Source organism: Fukomys damarensis, unplaced genomic scaffold (genome assembly GCF_012274545.1).
Source record: "Fukomys damarensis isolate Sample0158 unplaced genomic scaffold, DMR_v1.0_HiC HiC_scaffold_4, whole genome shotgun sequence".
In the NCBI taxonomy this organism is placed as follows: Eukaryota; Metazoa; Chordata; class Mammalia; order Rodentia; family Bathyergidae; genus Fukomys; species Fukomys damarensis.
The window spans coordinates 7,706,499-7,718,752 of NW_022900916.1; the positions used below are offsets into that span (position 1 = coordinate 7,706,499).

General features: G+C 43.6%; 1 protein-coding gene across 5 annotated transcripts in view; it reads right to left on the reverse strand.

The window, feature by feature from the left end:
- The window catches only part of Ccdc146 (coiled-coil domain containing 146), a 166,510-nt gene that overhangs the window by 24,335 nt on the left and 129,921 nt on the right, over positions 1-12,254 (reverse strand). For 4 of the 5 annotated variants that reach the window (XM_033756564.1, XM_010636934.2, XM_010636927.2 and 1 more), the window contains exons 4-6: positions 9,938-10,147; positions 2,055-2,112; positions 192-368 (exon numbers count right to left, since the gene is read on the reverse strand). In XM_033756564.1, the coding sequence (XP_033612455.1) occupies positions 192-368; positions 2,055-2,112; positions 9,938-10,147 (445 nt within the window). The remainder of the gene's footprint in view (positions 1-191; positions 369-2,054; positions 2,113-9,937; positions 10,148-12,254) is intronic. The other variant, XM_010636953.2, reaches the window with a different exon arrangement.

Here is a 12,254-nt window from a genome sequence, read left to right on the forward strand (position 1 = left end):
TGCTATGTATCAATAGTGTTTTGTGAATTCCCAGAGGGTAGGTTCAGTTTCACAGCCTCCATGACAAGGCACATGCCAGTCTGGGTGACAATAGCTCTTTTCGTCGAGCCTAAGCAGCAGTTACCCTTGGTGCCATTTGTATTTCCCTAACCCTGCAGGCACTGCGTAAATATCCACGTTAAGGAGCACACCTTCAGGACGACCTGATGTTCCAGCACGTCCTCCAGTTCCTTCTGCTCCTTGATTAATTGCTTTTGCTTAGATGCCAAATCTTCCCGTAAGTTTTTAATTTCTAGTTTCTTCTGTATTATTTCCTTTCGCAATTCTTCAGTGCTTTCTCTCAGAACTTTCATCTTCTTCTCCGTTTCCTTTAAAAGTTATCAACATTGTAAGGCGTTATAGTCTGAACAAATGTTTTTCTACCTAAAAACTAAATTACAAATAATCTCACTCACCATTTGGAGTATTTTTGAGACTCATGAATGTTTTCTCACAAAGTTAAATGCAGTTTGTGGTCTCTGGCACCTTCAATCAAGGCGTGACAGTAGTACTTCATGTTTAATTGAGCGTTTTATGTTAGATTTGAATTATTTTTTGAACTAGTGTTTCCTATTTTAAATGTTCCCCGAGTTAAATTTTTATTTCATAACAAAAGTATTGATGGAAGTCTGTCCTGTTTTCTACTAGGCTTGTGGTTTTGACAACATCAGAAGCAAATAATCTCTGACTACCTAGATCATGGTTAGCTTGAGTCACAGATAGGAACTAAAGATAGAGGAGTTCATATTTGGGGTGCACTTTCCCCCTAACCACAACCCTACTTTCTGATCAGTATTGCTTCTCAAGCTTCTGCAAATTCTTCCCAAATGCCCTGTACCCCAGACTCCTAGTAGATCCTGTTTCGTTGTCTTAGGATCGGGAGAGTTGACTTATGGGGGAAGAGCCATCTACTCAGCCGGCAAGGAAGTGTCTGGGTCTGCTTAGCCGGCCCCAGGCCGTCTGCATAGTCCCTTCTTCTCCTTCCCCTGCCACTGGGAGAGAGTAACGTTAACCACCTACAGTTTGGAGATAAAATTCAAAATGCTTTTTCCTATAAAATCTGCATCGCAAATGGTGATTAGGTGAACGTAGGCAGAATTAGTAGCGTTTTACTATTGATGAACAGGTTTTGGGAGGGAAACAGGTTTTCGTGGGTTGGTCATCAACAGCACATTTTTGAAATATAAGCATTGAGAAAGTGGAAGCAAAGCAAAGTCCAATGACCTCTCTCTTTACTCTCTACAGCTGATGGCAAAAAACCTCCACAACCCCCTCCCCTGATGGCTTGCCCCTCCTCTGCCCCGAGTCTTGGGCATCCTTTCCACAGAGAGGAGGGCCTGTTTCTCTGTCTTGAATCTACTCCTGACCACGTGGATTGCTTTGACCAATGAGATACTGTCAAAAGCTTCCTGCAGGTGGGGATTTGCCCTCTCTCGATGCTGGAAACCCTATCACTATGACGGGATCAGCTCGTGAAGTGTGACCTTAGGCCAGGCAGTCTGTGGCATGACTTCCATACAGATGAAGCCTTCCTGTACCACTCAGCCACAGTGGAGCAGCTGAGACTAGAAGAATTCAGATCTGTGGAGAAGGAGGAACAACAGCTGTTTTAATCCACTAAATGTGGAGATGGCTTGTTATGCAGGAACACATAAGTGATATGTGTTCTTAATTAGAATTTCTTGCTATGACAAGGGATATCCAGAAAGCCATGAGGCTAACAGCTGCAGCAAAATTATGTTTTTAAGTGCCAGCCCCGGAACACTTGTTTTTTCTAGGAACAAAGCAGATGCTATTCAACTAAACACAGCATAGATTAGACACCAATTTGATAAATTCTCTAACAGGCACCACTTATATTTGCTCCAGAAGTTATATAGATTTTCCTTCCAGCATGGTGAACAGTTATGATTCTTGGTCTTTCAGGATATACTTGTGGTAATAAAGATTATTATTTAAAAAAGGATGCTTGGACCTTCCTTCATTTAACAAACTTTAGATCATCTAATACTTACTCCTGGCTTAGGTATCTTCTCAAATTCCTTTAATATGAGGCTCTTTTCTTCCATTAAGCTGCCAAGAAAAAAAACCAAGTTTGATGAAATCCAAAAGAACAAGCTCTTTCTGTGTTAATAACTGCCTGCTTTCTCTTCACCCGGTACTGTGCCCAGACGCATCTACACACTCTGGGGTCCGTTCTTCAGGATGACTTTCTTGACCCCCCCCCCAGGCCCACTCTGGGGCTGTCTCCTCCCCAGGATCCTCAGCCATCTACACCCCCAGTGGAGCAGTTATCCCAGCACAGGCACCCTGCAGGAGGCTCCAGGTTTCTCCCTCTCCCCATCACCTGCCATGGACCAGCACTGCCCTGATTACTGCCCCACCTTGAGCAGCCCCCACTCACTGCAACTCTCAGCTCCACAGGGACATTGCAGCCACATACACAAGAACCTCTCACTTCCCTGCGCACTGACCGACCTGAACCAAAATGTGAGCTACTTCCCCAAGCCTCCCCCATCCCGTACAGTCTACCTCTTTCTGCCCACCACTCCAGGGCTCTGGCCACAATGGCCTCCATGTCAAGTTGGTTCCCATCTCAGGGCCTTTGCCCTGTGGATCCCTCCAGCTGGCTTGCTTCTGCCACAGATCTTTGCATAGTTCATTTTTATGCACAGAGGTCTGCAGAGGCAGCCACTGTCCTGCCCCAAGTCGGCACCAGCTCTCATCACTCTTCCCTGACCACGAGATCCCCTCTTCTGTGTAGCACTAATCACCACCGGCCATTACATCGTGCATTTATGTATCTGATTATTTCCCAATTGCCTGTCATGTGTTCACTGTCATTTTCCCTTCCTGGATACACAGGGGGACGACACATCCCTTATATTCGGCTTGGGGCCACGGGACTAGTTTTTGCCGATTGGAGGTGAACGGAAACAAATATCTCCAGCTTCCTAACTGTGCCGAACATGGGAGGTATGTGACCTGCCCTGCACTGTGCTGTAAGCCAGGAAAAAAATTTTATAACATGATTTTATTCACATTTTAAGATTTTTTTTTTTGTCATTGCAGCAGATCCCGAGCCAAAGCCTTTTTCTTTTCATATTCTCTAAAATGTTTTCAAGATTCAATTACAGTGGCGACTTTTAAATTGGTATCACCAGCTCAGAATTTCCTTGGAGACTCACACTTTCATGTAAGAAATAGAGAAAGAAAGAACATCAAGGAGTGAAGATATAGGACATATTTTTCTTATTTTTAAATGATCTCATTGATAAATTTGTTTAAAATCATAATACCAATACTGCATTCAGTTATATGTTTATAAACAGAAACATATGTATTTATAATATGCTACTGTATAAGAAATGATACAAAAGGAAGAAAGTGAGAAATTGGGATTTATTGTATTATTATAATGTACTTAAACTGGTATACAGTAGTGTTATTTGGAAGTTCTTGCAATAGTTGTAAATATATATATTTCAGACTCTAGGGAAACCATTAACAAGACAAAAAGTAGAAATTATAATGCTAAGAAAGGAGAGAGAAGGAGTCATATAAAAACGATCAGTTTATTAGTAAGAGTCTGTTTTTGTGAATGACTTGTACCCTGAGTAACATTTTGGCCATTGTTTTAAGATAATAGTACATGGTGTATTAACTATTGTTATTCTCTATTTTATTATGAAAAATTTAAAAATATCATTTATAATAGCAAAAACAATGCTCAGCAGAGACAAATGATAAATGTTAATCCAACTATATCAATTATGTTAAATGTTAGTTAAAAGATTATCAGAGTAGATAAAAGATAACAAGACCCAACTATTGGTTGCCTAGAAGAAACTTACTTTAAATATAATATATATTAAAAGTAGACTGAAAAGGCCATGCTAGTGCCAACCAAGAGAGAGCAGGGATTGCTGTAGAGGTTAAGTATCCCTAATTTGAAAATTCAAAACCTGAAATGTTCTAAAATCTGAAACTTTGAGAACTGACACAATGTTCAGACTTTCAGATTTTGGATTTTGGATCAGGGATGCTCAACTGGTAAAGTCTATGTAAAATTCCAAAATCTAAAACATCTGAAACCTAAAACACTTCTGGTCCCAAGCCTTTTGGATAAAGGATAATGACCTCTACTAATTTCAGATGGAGTAGAGTTTGGAGCAAGGAAAGTGATTCAGGATAGAGAGGTATTACCCAACCCAGGAAGACACAATAATTCTCCATGAAGACATAACAATCCTTAACAGGTATTCACTTGAAAACAGGATCAAAGTACATGCAACAAAACTGATAGAACAGCAAGGTTCAGTTATAATTGGCGACTTCACTCCTATCAGAAACAGACAGACGTATGTAGAAGGCAGAAAATCACAAGGACCTCGTTGAACTCAGCAACACCATCATCAATCAGGAATGTATAAGCAACCACTTAGAGCAGATGTCCCCCCGACCCGAAAGCCAACCATTGCTTAAGTTGAGATCAACAAACCCAAGAAACAGGAAATATTAGAAAGCACGGTGAAATAAGTACACATGGTTCCAATGACTTGTTGATGAAAATAAAATAAAGAGAACATTTGTATCCTATTGTTCTTTTGCAACTGTTAGGATGAGATGACAGTGCTAAAATGAAATTTGGGAAACTGCTTCAACTAGGGTTAGTTTAAATGCTCAAAACAAAATAAATAATGGGGTTGAATACAATCACTTATTTTTTTCTCCCAATGATTCCATTTTACCACACTTCTTGAAGATATCTATGAGAAATATTTTCCATTCTTCTTGTTATTCTACATTTAATAACTACGATGTGCTTAAAGAAGTCTTAGGATTTTCAAAACTTGATCAACACAAAATTAACAATATATAAGACTCATCTGTAAAATAAAAGTTGGAGTGCATGGAATATGAGGTCCACCGATTGTATCACACTGATCCTACACACATCACTAGGTCTGAGAACACAGCACCAAAGCTATATGAGCACCAGAGTTTATTTTTATGAAATTTAATTGCAATAATGTACATGAATATTAGTGTCAATTTGTCAAATTGAATTTAATATAGTTTAGTTGTCCTAAGCACAAATTGAAGCTGAATTGTTTAAGAGCTTGGGACATTTTGCTGTTGCTTTTACAGCTTGTGAAACCTGGAGCTATTTTAATTCCCAGATATCGATCCCACACTTTAGTCACCAGGGGGTGGTAGTGCGCTTTCGTCCTTGGGTGCTAAAGGTAACCGGAGTACTGTGCTTCAAAAAGGCTTTCCTGGAAGATAAGACTTCCAGTACTCTCTCTTTAGCTACATAAATGTAAAAGTGATTTTTAAAAGAAACACAAAATGGCTAACTGCTTAGAAGATTTTAAACTAATTACATTTCTGTTGTGCATTTTTCTTTTTATTAACACCAGGGGGCTGGGGGGTTTAGCTTAGTGGTTCTGCCATCTGTCTCACAAGGCACAAGGCCCCGAGTTCAAGCCTCATTGAAAAAAAAAAAAAGAAAAACACCAATTGATTTTTATTTCCTTGAAAAGATGAGTGTTTTTCTATAAGAGTGATCATAATCCTACCCCTAGCAACGATGGCTGATCAATTTTCCTTGTATTTTTAAAGAAAATTTTATAACTGTACATGTATGCTTGAACCCACTTTCACCTGACAGTTAATATCTCCCCAGCTGTGAAATAGAATTCATAATTAATAATTTAATTCTGTCAAGGATCCGTTGGGTAGCTTATACCATCATGAAATAACCCTAAATATTCTTTCTCATCTACTGAACCTACTGCCTGCCAGGTACCTGACATGCATCATTTCTAAACTCCACAACCTGGCCCAGTGTAGGTGTTTATCATCATTGCTCAGATGAAGAAACTGAGGCATTAAGCACTTTTCCAAGGGCATACAGTCAAGGGTAACATTAACAGTGAAACTCACTTTTTATCTGCCTTTTCAGTATCAAGCTACCTGAGCACTACCTTATTTAAATATTCCACATGTTTAATGGGTTCAGATTGCTCCCAGTTTTTTACTTTTATTAAAAATGATATAACAAACATCTTCACACATCATCCTTCTCTTTCTGGATTGTCATACACGATGGCCTCACTGGACCAAAACATTTTTGTATGGGCCTCTTGGCATGTATGAAACTCCTAACCTTTTCAACTCATGCGAAATTTATTTTTTCCCCTTTTTTACTTATTTTAAAAATATTCAAATCTACAGAGAAATTGAAAGAAAAGTAATAGACAACCAAATTCCTTTAACCTAGATCCACGAACTGCTAACATTTTCGCACTATAAACTCACATGAAATCTAAATCTGGCCTCTTAGGCTTTCTGGATGAACTGAGTATTTCTACATCAAAACTCCTTAGAAGTGAGTGTTTCAATATCAAAACTCCTTAGGATTTACTTCCTTTCTGCCCTAAATAGTCCTAATGGGAAACATGTCACCACATGTGTTGGTTTTAAGGATCCTGGGGTGCAGACAGTGCAGGAGCGGGAGGGAATTGTGGTGATTTAACAACTGTTTCCTTTAAGGCTACACTGAGCTTAGTGACACATTCACGTTTCACCTTGTAAGTCGTCACGTCTCAAAGATGCTATTTCTCCTCTTGTCCCAACAGAACGCCCGAGGTCCCTTTCAAGTACGAACATAAATGTTTTATTTGATCTCCTTGACTACTGATGTTAGTCCATCTTTCATTGATTTTCTATAGCAATGTCGAGGGCATTGGACTACGTCAGTCTTTTGACAACACCTGGCTCCTCAGGTCAGAGATGGACGGACCGTGGGACCACAGTGACCTGATGAGAGCATCCCTGGGATGAAAACCCCACTCCCCTCTTCAAGTTAAAGTCCGATATAAAAATCTTCGCCTTGCACCCCACGGCACGGTCCTCTCTCGGACCCCGCCACTCTCTCGGGTCATGTATCCCCAAACTCTGGCTTCTATGTATCTCCTGCTCTTGCTAAATTTGTTTAGCCCACGGCCCATGGCCCTGGCCCCTCACACATGGCAGCTTGCATGGCAGAAGCCCGATTCCCTCCCTGCCTGAGAGTAGCAGTCAGGAGGGGCACCACTGACCATCGGCAGAAAAAGCAAGCGGGGCAGACCTTGTGGAGGAGGAAGATTCTGAAGCAGCCCAGGAATCTGCTTGATAGAAGCCTCCCAAAGCAGGGGTCACTGTGGGAGGCGGCGGCCAGGGCCTCTGAGATGGGGCCAGGCTGAGGACCAGCCCTGGGGTAAAGTTTGCAAACTCAGAATCACTTAGGAAGTCTGTGAAGAGCTGAAATGTTGCACTGGGGAAGTTTGGGCAGAAATCATTCATTTGGAGCAGACCTACCCTTTCAGTGAGAATTGCAGGTGCGTCTCTTTGTGTTACGGGTTGTCCCAAAGGAAGCAAAGATGATTGAGGCGTTTCATTCGGACTCTGGCAGGCCCTTCAGTCACCTCCCAGCCTCCCGAATTTCCAGTATATTGCTAACTTCATTGCTCTGCTCCCTTCTCATTGGGTCTGTGTGTTTCCTGGTTCCCACTCTGCTCTCCTGGCTGGACCAAAGGGAGGAAAATAACTGCTGAGCCCGTGTGAACGATGGGGATGCAAGAACCAGCGAAGGGAGAGAAACCGTCCTAAGGTCAGGGTTGCATCGGAACAGCCCCGCACTTGTGTGTGGCCGGGCATCCCCACGCCCCATGCCTGCCTGGTGACACAACACTCGCCGGCCAAGGCCTTGTTTCCTCTGCTGGCCAAAACAATCTCGGATTCAGCAGGACATTCACTGCTCAAATTTTATGGGAAGCCCCCAAAGCTAACCAAGTCAGGTAAGGAAAAGGCTGAAGAGAATGTGGAAAAATCTTCTTGGAGAAAGTTTATAGAAAAAGAATTGCTCCCACTTTATTTCAAAAATAAGTTTATGATATTGACTTAGAGGTTTCATTATTCATTAAAATGTATTTACCTCGCTGAAAGAGGATCTGTTTTCTTTCCTGAAGTATATATTTATCAAGAGGTCATCAGCAGATATCAGTCTAAGAAGTAAAGCTATTGTAACTAGTAAGCACCCACATAATTAGGCCATTAGCATTTATTAAAGAGTTTATATGGAAACAGAAGAAAGTGACTAAGTTGTAGAGCAAATCCTTTCTCTAGAGCACATGAACAGTATGTTTTCTTGGTAGTCAATCATGATTCAGAAGTTCCTAAAGAGGCTGGGTGGAGGAGGGCTGCTGGTTATTTGGGCTTCTGTTATTTAAAAATTGAATAAAATGAGAGTTTATTGTACTGGTCTAACAAATAGCATCTGTATATTTGGATGAATAGTTCTCTCACTGGCTTACTTTATTTTTATCTGGGGATGGAGCTATCCACCTTTTTTCTTGGAGAGGGGCAAGTGAGTTTATTTCTGTGCCATATAGTATGGGGCATGTTTAACCGATGCAATGAACAGTCTATAATTCTTTCCTGCCACTTCCTTTTATATCACTGTTATTTTTATGAAAATAAGCTTGTTAAGACTTGCACTGCTGATCTTTGAGAATGAAAGGGAGATTGAGGCTAAAAGATTTTCTGTCACACATCCTAAAGACTGTACACTAAATACCCCCATAATGTGCATTTGGAATGTTCTTGTTCACTCTAAGTCACCATACAAATCCCCCTCCCCATCCTAAGCGAACGGCTTGCCCGTCTATTCCTAAAAGCCATAGAGTTCTGGGCCTTCCCTTCCCCTTGGCAGGAATGCTTGGAAATTTGAAACAATTTAAATACCCACTGACTTATGTTCCTCTTACCCTTTCACAAAATGTCAAGCATTCATGTTTTCAATACTAATAAACAACCGCCAATTGTTTTAATTTCATTATTTTCTCAGCTGAAAGAGTGCTTACAGAACACAGAAATAGCTAGGCTCTTTTTATAGCTCACTGGTGAGTCTGAAGCAAGTTTAGATTGACAGACAATAAAAGATAAAAACAACTCTTACTTCTTGTCCCTCAGAATAGAATTCTCATGTTAAACCGGCCTCCTTTACCTACCCCTCAGTTGAAAAAACAGACCCCAAGGGGCAATCTCAAAACCCAGGCCTTGCAAGGTTTGGGGGCCCACTCAAGTGGTTTGCTTGTCTCCAGACAGCTCTGACTTGCATCTGTGCTGGCAGAAAACTGCCTCCTCTTACAAACAGCCAGAGAAAGCTCTGCCACCTTAAATGGTAACCAATTCCCAAGAGAAGGTTTGGCCTTCTGGTGCCAGGGTGCAGCGTGGGGCACAAAACCCGAGCTGCAGTCACTTTCAAATTCAATCTGAAGAGTGAGACTTGGGGAACAAACTCTTTCCACGACTTGCTACTCCAGAATGCTAGGGATTTCGGGAATGTTTGCCCTTCTAACAGCAAATCTCAGCTTTAGTTCTCTAAGTGACATCTTCTAGATATGTGTAAGTGGATGTCCTCCAAACGTAACTCTCTTCCTGAGTCCCAAGAAACAGTTTAATAGAAGAGGAGGAAGGTTGCAACCCATGGTCCCTGCTTTGATATTGGAATTATTTGGTGCTCTTTAGGAGAACGAAATATAGCTCATGGGACCCTCAGCTCGAGTCCCATTTGGAAAGTGTGCGTGAGGAGCAGCATTCATGACAAGGGATCAACTGATCTGGTAGCCACAGAACACACTGGACACACACACACCACCAGGGCCTCCATCACCCACGTTATTTTTCTAGAAGCTGGAAGTTGTTCAGGGACTGCTCATCCCAGGGAGTCTGGGGAAGAACTTGCGATTGCTTGTACCCAGAGTGGCTTCCCAATTTGACTTTTCTTCCTGACATGGAAACGGTTTTGCTCCCCGGGCCTTGCGTGGGCCTGGAACAACTGCGTACCTACCTGCTTAATCGGTACTGGTTGTGGAACTCTCTTTCCTTCGCTGCGTTATATTCATTTTGGTACTTGAGTAGCTGCTCCCGCATTTTGGAGACCTCAGTGGACAGGGCCTCAGGGAAGCCATCCGCTCGCTGCAGGTGGAGCTGCTGCTGCTGTATCTGCTCTGTAAAGTGCTTGGCGTTCTGCAGCAGCTGGACCTCGGACTCCTGGGTGCTGGTCACACGGAGGAGAGGTGCACGGTGAGAAGCGCACGTCCACAGCAGTGCCCGTCCCTGGCCTCAGTGACATTTTGGGGCCACTTGATGTCGAGGTCAGAGAGGCCCAGGTCCTGGCCTCAAGTTGCTCATCACTGGGCAGAGGGACCACATGTAAATTGGGCTGCAATACCAGGGGACAACTCTGACCAGTGGTGCCCAGGCGCAGACAGGGGAGAGACCACAAAGAAAGGACAAATGTGTTCCCTTGTAAAGAATGAAGAAAGACCACGTCTTCCAAGGAGGGGGGACCGGGTGGGTCTCAAACTAACCCAGCAGTGCTGGTTTTCTTGGATTCTCCTGACATGACTCCTGGAAGATCTTTCCCTTTTAGTGAACTACAAAAATGAAACTTTTCTGCTACCATGTTATTAAAAGACTAGACAGGCTAGGGGTTAGCTCAGTGGTTCCGATACCTGCCTCACAGGCACAAGGTCCAAGTTCGCTCCCTGGTACCAAAAAAACAAACAAAAAAACCCACTAGGTAGAGAAATTCCCTATAAAATGATAGGCATATATTCTAGTTTTTTTTTTCTAACCTTGATGCCTCACTGGAACTGTGCTTGAACATCGTAGTAGTTATTTGGGAAAGGGAAAATGAAAGGGGTTGGGCACCTGGCAGAGGCGGATCTATACAGACACAGAAATTATTCTTAATCAACTCCCCAGAATTTTCTAGAACTCACTGTGCATAAGCTAACAGCAGCTCCAGTTTTACTGGCAGATGTGATTCATCTTTCTTGGAAGCCCTCACATGAGCCGCCTCTGCTATTCAGAAGCAAGTGTGGCCATTTCCTCACTTAACGGAGGGTGTGGCCCGCTGGGTTCCTTCCCCACGAAAAACCTTCAGTTTCAGCTCACTACAGAGCTGCCCATACCTTGACCACGCCCATCTCAGCTGAAGAGATCAGCAACACCCATTTTCCCAGGGATTTGGATGCCATGTGCCCCGTGTCACCCAGCAAAACCTTTACTGTGACAGGCACTGTGTCAGGGGCCAAGTGGCAACAACACATGCAATCTCCACGAATGAAAGCTGAAGTTACTCGTTTCAGCTCTGCATTCCCAGTCTTTGTCTGGTTACACAGCCCAGCAGCAGGAGAGGAGACTGTTTCCTCCTGCCTTTGCCCTGTATGCAGCGGGTGCAGAGAGAGCTGTGTGTGTTTGCAGCGAGAGGGAACTGAGCATCGGGGGAGGTGAAATGCGGGTAGCAAAAGGGAAACAACTGTTTTGCAACGTAATCAGAAGCAAGAAGAAATAACTGGACAGCCTGGGTCCTGAGCTGCTGTTTCTCACTGGGCTGAGGTGCTGAGCTGTGGCCTGGGGAGGAGGAAATCAAGTCACCGCACCTTGCAGAGCTCCCCTGGGCTCCAGATCAGAGCCATCAGGGTGAGAAAGACTGCAACACTCCCCGAATCTCCAGAGGCTCCAGGGGATGTTGATCTGTGGGGAGCTTTGGTGGTTAAAGAGATGAAATATGTAGAAAAAGATGTCCCTAGACTTGCCACCTACAGCCTCCAGATCTCCAAGTCAAAAACTACACTCTGCATTCAGAGGATGGAGTCTCTATAGGGTGAGGGTCTGGCTGGATGGTGGGAGCGTGCGGGGCTCTGGAGGGCCCTGAACGGAGCTGGCTAAGTATCAGATGTGTGCGGGCGAACTTGCACATGAGTTACTTCACTCTCTCATCCTCCCACCTGCGAAGCAGCCCAAGGCCTCCAGTCAGTGAAGAAGCAGAGGCAGAGGCAGAGGCTGGGGTTGGAAGAGGACGTCTGGGAGTGGCAGGGTGGAGCTTTAGCCCTCACTGTCCCTCCTGAGATTCTGATGAAGATAGACACAAAGCGACAGGCAGGCAGTGGGGAAAGGGAAAGAGGAGGCTCGAGAGAGTTAAGGAAGTGTGGAACAGGCCCCCTCCTCCTTCCTGTGCCTCAGTTGTCCTCATTGTAGACCCACAGACCAACCCACGCCAGGGGGTTCCTCCCTTCCCAGTCTCTCCCCACTCCCTCACGAGGCCTTTTCTCAAATCGTTTCTCAAGTGACTTGAACGAAATCCTTGCCTCGGGGTC